This window comes from Neolamprologus multifasciatus, chromosome 9, assembly GCF_963576455.1.
Source record: "Neolamprologus multifasciatus chromosome 9, fNeoMul1.2, whole genome shotgun sequence".
NCBI lineage: Eukaryota > Metazoa > Chordata > Actinopteri > Cichliformes > Cichlidae > Neolamprologus > Neolamprologus multifasciatus.
Genome location: NC_140447.1, coordinates 33,381,930 through 33,394,499, shown reverse-complemented (window position 1 = coordinate 33,394,499; position 12,570 = coordinate 33,381,930). Strand labels below are relative to the sequence as shown.

At 46.3% G+C, this 12,570-nt stretch overlaps 1 protein-coding gene across 7 annotated transcripts in view; it reads left to right on the top strand.

Moving 5' to 3' along the window:
• LOC146511984 (receptor-type tyrosine-protein phosphatase mu-like) overlaps positions 1–12,570 on the top strand; it is a 189,417-nt gene that overhangs the window by 145,699 nt on the left and 31,148 nt on the right. For all 7 annotated transcript variants that reach the window (XR_014875911.1, XM_085171651.1, XM_085171650.1 and 4 more), the window contains 3 exons: positions 8,509–8,596; positions 10,128–10,204; positions 10,479–10,515. Coding sequence is in view for 6 of the 7 variants with exons in the window: in XM_085171651.1 (XP_085027777.1) it covers positions 8,509–8,596; positions 10,128–10,204; positions 10,479–10,515 (202 nt within the window). In the remaining variant the exon portion in view is untranslated. The remainder of the gene's footprint in view (positions 1–8,508; positions 8,597–10,127; positions 10,205–10,478; positions 10,516–12,570) is intronic.

Sequence of the window (12,570 nt, the reverse complement as noted above, 5' to 3'; positions counted from 1 at the left end):
AGACCATCAGTAAGACCCACACCACCAGTAAGACCCACACCACCAGTGAGACCATCAGTAAGACCGACACCACCAGTAAGACCCACACCACCAGTGAGACCATCAGTAAGACCCACACCATCAGTAAGACCCACACCACCAGTGAGACCATCAGTAAGACCCACACCATCAGTAAGACCCACACCACCAGTGAGGCCACCAGTAAGACCCACACCACCAGTAAGACCACCATTAAGACCCACACCATCAGTTAGACCCACACCATCAGTAAGACCCACACCACCAGTAAGACCACCATTAAGACCCACACCATCAGTTAGACCCACACCATCAGTAAGACCCACACCACCATTAAGACCCACACCATCAGTTAGACCCACACCATCAGTAAGACCCACACCACCAGTGAGACCATCAGTAAGACCCACACCATCAGTAAGACCCACACCACCAGTGAGGCCACCAGTAAGACCCACACCACCAGTAAGACCACCATTAAGACCCACACCATCAGTTAGACCCACACCATCAGTAAGACCCACACCACCAGTAAGACCACCATTAAGACCCACACCATCAGTTAGACCCACACCATCAGTAAGACCCACACCACCATTAAGACCCACACCACCAGTGAGGCCACCAGTAAGACCCACACCACCAGTAAGACCACCATTAAGACCCACACCATCAGTTAGACCCACACCATCAGTAAGACCCACACCACCAGTAAGACCACCATTAAGACCCACACCATCAGTTAGACCCACACCATCAGTAAGACCCACACCACCATTAAGACCCACACCATCAGTAAGACCCACACCATCAGTAAGACCCACACCACCAGTAAGACCCACACCATCAATTAGACCAGGGGTGTCAAACTCAAATACACAGTGGGCCAAAATTCAAAACTGGAACAAAGTCGCGGGCTAACATTAATATTTATTGAAATATATTTATTCCTCCAGATTTAAGAATGAATCTTTTCTTATGGACTCAAACACATTTTGCTGAAAAACTGAATATGGAACAAGCAAAGCTTAATACTAAACAATATATATATTAGCTGTATAATACCAGTAGGCCAGCTCTAATAGTAATTTGGTATGGCTTCGCGGGCCAAATGTAATTAGGCTGCGAATGGCCCGCGGGGCAGAGTTTGACACCTATGAATTAGACCCACACCACCAGTGAAGCCATCAGTGAGACCCACACACCAGTAAGACCACCATTAAGACCCACACCACCAGTAAGACCCACAACACCAGTGAGACCACCAGTAAGACCCACACCATAATTTAGACCCACACCACCAGTAAGACCCACACCACCAGTGAGACCACCATTAAGACCCACACCATCATTTAGACCCACACCACCAGCTGGGTTCTATCCTCCTGAGCTAACCCACAGTCACTTTGAGCAGTGACACTATATTTGGCTCCAGATTTTCTGCAGGCATCTCTGTGACAGTTGTTCTGTCTTTTGTCACATTAGATTCTAAAACATGATTTCACTGTTGTTCATTATTGCTTTATTAGCCTTTAGAACCGACCAATCAGAAGAGAGTGTGGTTAAACATGAAGGAGCAGAGTCAGTTCCATAAAATGCTACTAACTAAAGAATCTCTCTAAACAATTAATCATTTATATCAAAAGTCTATTAATCTGTGAGCAGGCGGATTAGTGAATAATGAGGAGCAGGAGGGCTGCGAGAGCAGGAGGAGGAGGAGCAATAACCAGGAGACGAAGACAGTAAATAAACCAATAATGTTCACTAACAGCACCAGTTTGGGACTTTCTGTTGTGAGCTCTGTGTGTGTGTGTGTGTGCGCGCACTCCACATGTTTACCCATTTTCATCATGAGAAAAACTTACTAATGGATGTTACTTACCTGAACCCCCCCACAGACACACAACCACACCCACACACATACACACACACATACATTATAGATCTTCCCTCCAGCTAATGGGCCAAAACAGGGAATGGCTTGTGGATGTGTGTGTGTGTGTGTGTGTGTGTGTGTGTGTGTGTGTGTGTGTGTGTGTGTGTGTGTGTGTGTGTGTGTGTGTGTGTGAGTTTGTGTATGTTCAGTTCTGGTTGCCTGCTAGCGGGCTGCCCTCAGGGCTAATCCATTATACATCCTGAGTACACACACACACACATACACACAACACGCACACACATACACACAACACGCACACACACACAGGGAATGTTTTCACCCTCCATTTGCAGAAAGTTAGCAGTGAGGAGTTCTTCCAGTGTTTCTGTCTCACTCTCCGTCCACCCGTCTGTTCAGTGATGGCAGCCTCTCAAAAGCATGAATCAGCCCAGTTTTTTTCCACAAGTGAGTCCAGTCTGGGTCCAGTCTGGTTCCAGCCTGTGTCCAGTCTGGGTCCAGCACGTGTCCAGTTTGAGTCCAGCTTGAGTCCAGTCTAGTTCCAGCCTGTGTCCAGTTTGAGTCCAGTCTGGTTCCAGCCTGAGTCCAGTCTGGGTCCAGTTTGAGTCCAGCTTGAGTCCAGTCTAGTTCCAGCCTGTGTCCAGTCTGGTTCCAGCCTGTGTCCAGTTTGAGTCCAGTTTGAGTCCAGCCTGTGTCCAGTCTGGTTCCAGCCTGAGTCCAGTCTGGTTCCAGCCTGTGTCCAGTTTGAGTCCAGTTTGAGTCCAGCTTGAGTCCAGTCTAGTTCCAGCCTGTGTCCAGTCTGGTTCCAGCCTGTGTCCAGTTTGAGTCCAGCCTGTGTCCAGTCTGGTTCCAGCCTGAGTCCAGTCTGGTTCCAGCCTGTGTCCAGTTTGAGTCCAGCTTGAGTCCAGTCTGGTTCCAGTTTGAGGCCAGTCTGAGTACAGCCTGAGTCCAGTTTAAGTCCAGCTTGAGTCCAGTCTGGTTCCAGCCTGTGTCCAGTTTGAGTCCAGTCTGGTTCCAGCCTGTGTCCAGCCTGTGTCCAGTCTGGGTCCAGCCTGTGTCCAGCTTGAGTCCAGTCAGGTTCCAGCCTGAGTCCAGTCTGGGTCCAGCCTGAGTCCAGCTTGAGTCCAGTCTGGTTCCAGTTTGAGGCCAGTCTGGGTCCAGCCTGAGTCCAGTTTAAGTCCAGCTTGAGTCCAGTCTGGTTCCAGCCTGTGTCCAGCCTGTGTCCAGTCTGGGTCCAGCCTGTGTCCAGCTTGAGTCCAGTCTGGTTCCAGCTTGAGTCCAGTCTGGTTCCAGCCTGTGTCCAGTTTGAGTCCAGCTTGAGTCCAGCTTGAGTCCAGTCTGGTTCCAGTTTGAGGCCAGTCTGGGTCCAGCCTGAGTCCAGTTTAAGTCCAGCTTGAGTCCAGTCTGGTTCCAGCCTGTGTCCAGTCTGGGTCCAGCCTGTTTCCAGCTTGAGTCCAGTCTGGTTCCAGCCTGAGTCCAGTCTGGGTCCAGCCTGTGTCCAGTTTGAGTCCAGCTTGAGTCCAGTCTGGTTCCAGCTTGAGTCCAGTCTGGTTCCAGCCTGTGTCCAGTTTGAGTCCAGCTTGAGCCCAGTTTGAGTCCAGTTTGAGTCCAGTCTGTGTCCAGTTTGAGGCCAGTCTGGGTCCAGCCTGAGTCCAGTTTAAGTCCAGCTTGAGTTCAGTCTGGTTCCAGCCTGTGTCCAGTTTGAGTCCAGTCTGGTTCCAGCCTGTGTCCAGCCTGTGTCCAGTCTGGGTCCAGCCTGAGTCCAGTTTGAGTCCAGTTTGAGTCCAGCTTGAGTCCAGTTTGAGGCCAGTCTGGTTCCAGCCTGTGTCCAGCCTGTGTCCAGTTTGAGTCCAGTCTGGGTCCAGCTTGAGTCCAGTCTGGGTCCAGCCTGTGTCCAGTTTGAGGCCAGTCTGGTTCCAGCCTGAGTCCAGTTTGAGTCCAGCTTGATCCCAGTCTGGTTTCAGCCTGAGTCCAGTCTGGTTCCAGCTTGATCCCAGTCTGGTTTCAGCCTGAGTCCAGTCTGGTTCCAGTCTGAGTCCAGTCTGGTTCCAGTCTGGGTTTCAGAGCAGATTTTGTGGTTTAACCTAGGTTTGATTGCAGTATTGATGCAGTAATCAGTTCATGTGAGCTCATGACTGAATCCCAGCTGTCCAGCTGAGCGCCCCACTCATGACTGTTATCTCCCTCCATGCTTCTCCTTTACTAATTAATGTGATCGGACAGCTTAACGAGGTAAGACGCCTTCTTGGTTTTCAGATTCTTACTGTTCTGTGTTCTTGTCGACTAGATTAGAGACAATATGGTAGTAACGCACACACATTAGCACAGTAGCTGAGTGTGAGCTCAGACTCACCCCTGTCAGTCTCTGTGGTAACCATCCTTGTAAACCACGAGAGGAAACTTCCTGCTGTGCTGCTCTGATCGTCTGCTTTAGTACAGAAAGATGTAGTTTCACACAGTTTTTTATCTTTACTGGCTTCATTTATATCCTCAGAGATTAAACGATTAAAAAAGAGAAATTCAATGTCAAGCTAAAGAGATGTAGGTTTTAGCAAAAGCTTATATAACACAGACCCTGATCCAAAACAGAGAGATCATCGCATAAGAAAAATTAATCAAGCTCTGATTCAAACACAGGAAGTTTAACCCCCTGACAAAGACCCTTCACACTGGTCCTAACCTAAACTCCAACTTCCTTTACATTTGGATTTATTATCCATATTTGAACAAATTCTGAACGTCAAGTGGGAATTGACCATTATAAGCTTTGTATATCATTTGAATTAGGTTATAATCTACTAAATGTTTGAGTTTCAGCATATTTAGTTGAATCAGTAATGGATTTGTGACTCTTGATCAGGTCTGTTTGTTACCATTCATATGACATTTTCTTTATTTGTAATAAAACCATTGCGTTGATGTTTGTCGGGTGTTTCCCACCTCTGCATAAAACAATAAGTGAATAATGTTAAATGCATGGAGATTGTTGCCAAAGTCTTTGCCAATTTCTACAAAATAAATAGATTTAGACTTTCCAGTTTTGACAAAATGCAAACTGTACATAAATTATCTAAATAACTCCCAAGAATTTAGTTTTATGTCAGTTTTGAATCCATTGTCCTTTTTCTGTGGTTATTTTAGCAAGCAGTTTCCAAATATTATTCATTTTGTATTTCCAACATGAACAGAGCAGATCGACCATTTCCTGTTTCCAGAAGCTGCTTGAAAATTCCCACAACAAAAAAGTCATCAGCAAATAACCAACACTTAGAAATGTAAACCATAGATATATCATGTAAACAACATTGTTCCAAACAGTGAGCTCTGTGGCACCCCAACCCGTCATCTTTAATAAACCACAATCTGTGTTGCTTATATGTACATATTGATGCCTGTCATCTAAATAAGCTAAAAGCCAGATATTTTGCAGTCCTCCGATGCCATACCTGTCTAATTTCCTCAAAAGAAGCCAAAGTGCCAAATTCCTCTCATAGATCCAAAAATATTCCTGATATGCATGACTGCGCATTCTTCAACCTGCATGCAGCCTGTTTCAGTTGCTCCTACTTTTTCTCTATTTTTTCTTTTACTTAGTATTAGTGTTATTTTGTTTTAATAGCTTTCTCTCAAACATGTGGGTCGAGCAAGTCTTTGTTCTCCTTGTTGTGGAACTGTTAGTTTCATTGAGGAATGGGATTGCAGCAGCTACACCACACGCTTTGATTACTCCAGAGATCAGCTGATCGCTCTGATGCCTGCCGGCTTGTTGGCCAGACCCATGGACGTACCGACTGTAATGGAGGTGGTCAGAGGAGGCCTTAGCAGAACTACAGGGCTGTTTTGAGATGACACTCTTTGAGCCTCACTGACTACATAACTTTTTGCACCTACTCCATTATTCCAGCTCAGACTGACCATTGTTACCCAAATAACAAGCCGTGGGTGACTAAGGACATCAGTACACTCTTCAACGACAAGAAGAGGGCTTTCAGAGGGGGCAATAAATTCAAATTCAAATTTTTATTTGTCACACACACAACCATACACAGTATGACATGAGGTGAAATGCTTGTAGCTGTACAATGCAATGCCCGACCATTAAATGACAGTGGTTTTACAGTATTTACAATTTACAGGTTATACAAAATTTACAGATTTAACTTAGAAATTTACAGTAAAAAAATGTGCAAATAGCAGAAAGCGATTATAAATTATAGGAATAAATAATAAAGAGGAGGTGAGAAGGATCCAGGTGTTACTGAAGGACAAGATCAGAGAGGCTAAGGACAATTACAGGACGAAGCTGGAGTGGAAACTTCACCAGAACAGCATGAGCGAGGTGTGGAGGGGCATGAAGACCATCACTGGATTCTGGACCAGCTCCGAGCCGTAGTCAGACCACATCAGGATCCCCTTCATTTTGCCTACCGGCCCCGCCTTTGAGCTGAGGACGGCATCATCTACCTGCTCAATCGTGTCTACGCCTATCTGGACTAGCCGGCGAGCGCTGTGAGGGTCATGTTTTTTTTTACTTTTCCAGTGCTTTCAGCACCATCAGGCCGACCATCCTGGGAGATAAGCTGACAGCGATGCAGGTGGATGCTTCTCTGGTGTCCTGGATTTAACGAGGATCGATCCAAAATAGGGTCCAACCAACAAGTCAGGTCTCCACCAATTATCAAAGAGTAGAAAACAACACAAAAACCCAACAAACTGACTGTAGATATGAGACAATGTAAAACCACTTGAAAGACCAACGAGGTCATGAAGTGGGCAGAAACAAGGTGAATAATGCGATTGAAAAATCCCCACAGTAGATCAACTCAACAGTCAGGAGAAGGTGAAACAAACAAGTGTGTGGTCTAAGGCAGGGGTGTCCAAACTTTTTGCAAAGAGGGCCAAATTTTATAAAGTGAAGATGCCTGGGGGCCAATGGTTCCTTTTGACTTTTTTTTCATAACAAAGTTACATGAAAATATAATGAAGAACAATTTTAATAGTCACAATCACCTTTATTTTTAAAATAGAAATGTACCTAAATAAAAGACACTCAGGCAAGCATTTACAACTCTAAAGACACGCCTTTCATTTATATCTGGAGAGTCACACAACATTGAACAAACTGTATAGAATACCCTAAATTTCCATGAGTTTGCAATATCTTTGCCTAATGAACATTTAAACAGGAGTTATAAGTAATGAAAAGTGTTCTGTTTCAATAAAGTTTTTTTTAAGTGAATTTCGCCCTTTGACTTTTACAAGACCTTTCAGGAAGCCAAAGTTTTTCACATCTACTGGAAGTTCACTTGCCGCAAGAAATAACCACTTTTGTAAATTAAAATACACAATATGTACACAACACACTCAACTATGAATTAAGAGCATAACATCAACAGTTAAAACCAAATCTTAAGAGTTTAACAAAATACGTTTCCTTTTGTGTATTGCATTAGCATGCTTTATGCTTTTTACTGTTCAGGAACACATGCGTAATGCAGGGATGTCTCTCCTGGAGGCCTGTGAAGGTTCTTGGTCATCCAGGTCACCGTAGTCTAAGGAGCTTGGAAAGAAAAGCGTCTGGACTTCTTTAAGTTGCTTGAAGATGATCCTCTGCCTAATCACATGAGCCAAGGTGTAAAAACGGGTCACAATCAGCCAGGGTTTGGGGTTTTGAGTTCCTTCCCAGACGCCTTAATGCCCACTCACATCCTGGACCATCTGACCTCAGGAATTTGCATTATAGGTTGGGGCCAGGTTTCACAATGAGCTCACCCGAAACCCTGGCTGATTGGGACCCACACCCAGTTCCACACCTTGGCTGATGTGATTAGGTAGAGGATCATCAGGGGGTCCTTTTGTCCCTCTGTGGGGGGAAACTCCCACAAAGCTTAAATCTGGGACTCTCCACCATTTGACCTTAGAACTGAAGAAGCTTCTCGGATGAAGGTGAAACGTCTTCAAGCAACTTAAAGAAGTCCAGACGCTTTTCTTTCCAAGCTCCTTTGACTACGATGACCTGGAGGACTGAGAACCTTCACAGACACACAAGTGTATGATTGTGACTGCTGAAGATTCTGCTGTCAGTTTAGGATAGAGACACACACAAAAAGACTCACACACAGCTGCAGAGCAAAATGTTCCTCAGAGGAAACACAAAGAAACAAAAGACACACATTTATACAAACACAAACCCCTGATGCAGACGCACAAAGAGACGTCAAATCACAAAGAGCAGCCCAACAAACACGAGAACACACAACGACATGCAGGAATATACAAAATCACAGCAAAGACGCACAAAAACAGTGAGAGCCACATGTGCAGTGACACAACAGAGAATCTGGAGCTTCTTGGTGGTGTGAAGCATCGGTGCACGCACACAGGTGAAGTCTTTGTGTGGAAGCGCAGCGACCAGAGCGTGTTTGCAGCCTGGGGCGTCTCTCTGAGCTGCCTGCTCCTAATTGGACCTAATCATCTGCTCAGAGCGTAAAACTGGCGTCTGTGTGGTTCAGGCACGGACCAGAAATCAAACACGTCCTCTGCATTATTCATCACTCGCTGCCTTCAAACTAACCCCCCTCTCTGTGTCTTTCCAGAGTTTCTTTGAGGGACAGTCCGCTCCCTGGGATTCGGCCAAGAAGGACGAGAACCGCATGAAGAATCGCTACGGCAACATCATTGCTTGTACGTACCCGTGCACGTCACCTGCGTCCCGTAGCGGGCCGTCATAGAGGCTGATTTCAGCTGTTTGTGTCCACGGACAGTTAATAACATGAGACGGGGAACGCTGACCTCAGGTGTTGGTCTGACATGAGTTATGGGCGTCTCGCTGCAGGATTGTCATACCTGCACAGCAGCACGGGGACAGGAGGAGGGTTTGGTTCCCAGACAGCTTCCTTTTATCAAGCTCAGAGTGAGAGCTCGTCACACTGGCGGTAAAAACTGACGCCATCCTGCGCTCGTGTCATCAAAATGGCAGCAGCACGGTTACAAAAACTATATATATCCATAGATATAAAGATATGGAGACAGAGTCCCAGAACTTGTCCCGGGACTGTGTTTCCAAGTCTTCCCTTTGGTCTCTGTCTTGGACTTGATGTAGGACTTGTTGGTCCCCTTAGATCCTGGATTGGCTCTGTACTCGAACTTTCCAGGAGCTGATAGTCCTCTTTAAATTCCCAAACAGTCCTTGGTCAGCAGTCAGTGCAGTTTTTCGTTCCAGTCTTCCACCCGTTCAGCAGAGCCTCTTTTACTTTTCCATCATGGCTGCGATTCGTGTCACCGACTCTGCGCTGTGTGATTGCTGCTGCTTTGACCTCCTGAGGTCCAGACTGATGTCTCAGTTTGAGTCCAGCCCAGAGTCCAGCTGTGACTCGTTCCCACAGCTGGAATCAGAGTGAACTGATCTTGTTTGGTCCTGGTGTCAAAACTTTTCTTTGAAGCTTTCGGCTTTCAGACCAATCACAGGAAGTTACAGAGAAACCAGACGCTAATCAGTCAGGTGGCATAAAACGATGTCAGAGAGAAAACCTGCAGTTTCAGACAAGCTGTGTGCGTGCGTGCGTGCGTGCGTGTGCGTGCGTGTGCGTGCGTGTGTGTCCGTCAGGCGGATCTGGTGTCAGTTCTGATCATCACACTGCCCCAGGTCTCACAAACACATCATGTAACTGCTCAGCTGACGTCCCACAAAGTCGGTGTTGACAGCTGCTGAAGAACATCAGGACGCACACATGCGCGCGCACACACAGGGCCCTGTGGCGTGTAATTATGCTAATGAGGTGTGATGAAGGCCGAGGCTGTGAGCTACGGTGGCCTGCAGGGACACATTTTACATTCACACACACCCCCCCCCACACACACACACACACACACACACACAAACACACCTATCTGTGTGAATGACAGTAGCAACAGCCAGTGTACTGCAGGCGTCAGATGTGGGCGCTCTGTGGTCGCTGACACGGGAACAATTCAGCTCCAACTTTGATTTGTTTTTACTTTCTTTCATTAAATTTATCTTCATTTTTTTTATTCAGTTATTATTTAAAGTTAATGTCATCATTTTAAAACATCACAGTTTTCATCATTTTATTGAACAACTGTAATTAAAACTTTATTAATTTATTATTAGATGTTTTATTTAACTGAGGATCGAACTAACAGTGTGTGTGTGTGTGTGTGTGTGTGTGTGTGTGTGTGTGTGTGTGTGTGTTAGATGATCACTCTCGTGTGCGTCTGCAGCCTCAGGATGGAGGCGGCGGCTCGGACTACATCAACGCTAACTATGTAGACGTGAGTAACACATACACACAGACACACACACACACACACACACAGAGTTTACTTTCCTATAAACGTCGATGTGAAACGTCCCGGTCGACTATGTTTCCATGACGACCGTCTCCGTCAGTGTCAGCTGTGTGTAAACATCGCAGACATGTTGGCTCCCAACAACTACACCCACACACACACACACACACACCCACACACACACACACACACAGCATGTTTTTGTTCATATGATCACGAGTTTGTGTGGGTATAACCTCTCTGTTCCCTCTCTCAGGGCTACCACAGACCCAACCACTACATCGCGACTCAGGGTAAGAAACCCTCAGCTTCTTCTTCTTTAGCTGCTCGTGATGTTTTTAAAGAAAAAACCTGAGCCGAGGGGTTACGTCGACGCCAGCAGGAAACGTGACATTGCACAATCCCTCCCAGACAAACAATATATGCTTCTACTTGCACCGACTCTTTCACAATAAAAGCCCTTGACCTGTACATTGTGCAGAACTCTTAAGACTCCAGCAGAGTTGTGAGAATCAGCTGAGTGAAGCAGATTAGAGGTGTCACCTTTTGACAGTGCTTTGAGATTTCTTTGTGTGTAGTATTTTACTGTTTTTGAGTATCTTTTTGGAGTGCTCTGTTTAGTTATATTTATTATTTCCATGTTGTCTCGTCTCCCCTTCCTGTGTGTTGTTCCATGTTCTCCACCCCATCATGTCCCTCTCTCATCTGCCTTTCCTCCTGTGTGATAGTCATGTTTGGTGTGTCTGCTTTTGCTTCCCTGGTGGTGCCATGTTCATTTGTGTCAGCTGTGTTTCCCAGATGTTTCTACTTCTCTCATTGCCCTCCATGTATTTGAGTCCTCTGTCTTCCTTTGTTCTTTGTCAGGTTGTCTGAACTTGTCCCAGTTCCTAGTTTCCCAGTTTAGATTTAGCCCTTGGTTTTGCTTTCTCTCTTGCTTTGGTACCTTTGTGTTTCAGCCTAAATTAATGGCTCTCCTTTTCTTAAACTTGGTTCTGTCTCTCTTGTGTCTGCATTTGGGTCTGCTCCAAAAACTCTCTGGCTACTCAGCCTTGACAAGAGGAGGCTGAAGCATTTATGTAGGAGTCAAATAAAATCTTACCTTTGGTTGAACAATGCTTTTATTTTTTAAATATGTTTATTAAGAATGTTTTAGTCTGTGGTGGGTGTGAGGCTGAGATGTGCGTGAGCTTGGGAGGTACTGACTGCATGTAGTCGGCCTCCCCTCAACACTTTGCTCGGGCTCTGGAGCCAGTTTTCTGGGCTGGACTCTGTTCCACTCTAGAGTTGCCCTGGTTGACATGCGGTGGGCAGGGGTGGGTACACTTGCATCCCCTGCTTTGTTGCCTGTATGTTGGGGTTTTCCTGGTGGATGAGACGGTTGCTTCCCTGCGCCCTCAGGTGGAGGAATAGGTTCTGACTGTCGTTTGTGCCTATGCGCCAAAGGACAGTTTAGAGTATCCAGCCTTCTTAGAGTCACTGGGTGGGGTGCTGGAAAGACACTTAAACACTCACATGGGCAATGACTGTGTGACCTGGAGGGGTGTGCATGGAAAGAACAGCATGCCCGAGTTGTGTCCTGCTATTGGGCTTCTGTGCTACACTTGGTCCACAATGAATACCGTGTTTGAATATGTGTTCATAAGTGCACCAGGACCCCGTAGGTCGCAGGTTGATGGATTTTTGTAATCGTATCATTGGTTCTACAGCTACGTGACACTCGGTTGGAGCTGTCAGCTGTCAGCTGTCGTTTATTCAGGAGAATGAGGTGTTCTACACACACTGTCTACAGTGGTGGTAGGAAGATATAGTCATCCAGTGGAGGGAACACTTTGAGGATCTGCTCAATTCCATAGTCACACCTTCTGTAATGGAAGCAGGGTCCGTTGAGGAGGGGGACCACTCACCCATCACTAGGGGTAATGTTACTGATGGCCCCTAGGGTGGATGAGGTTCGAGTTCCTGAAGGCTCTGGATTTGGTAGGCTGTCCTGCCTGACACACCACTACTGCAACAGGGAGATCTGGGGCGGCGCATCTGGATTGGGAGACTGGGGTGGTAGCTCCATGTTTAAGAAGGTGAAAGTCTATGCCAGGGTGCTGGAAAAGAGAGTCCAACTTGAACCTCAGGTTCAGGAGGATCAAGGGGGTTTTCGTCCTGCTCGCAGAACAATGGACTTTCGAGAATATTTGACGGTCCATGGGAGTTTGCCCAAGTTTACTTATGTTTTTTGGACTTGGAGAACAAACTCAAAGAACCCTGTAGAGGGTTCTTCAGGAGTGTTGGGTGTCTGGCCCATTGTTACGGGTCATTTGGCCCCAGTACAACCATAGTGAGAGCTTGGTTGGTAT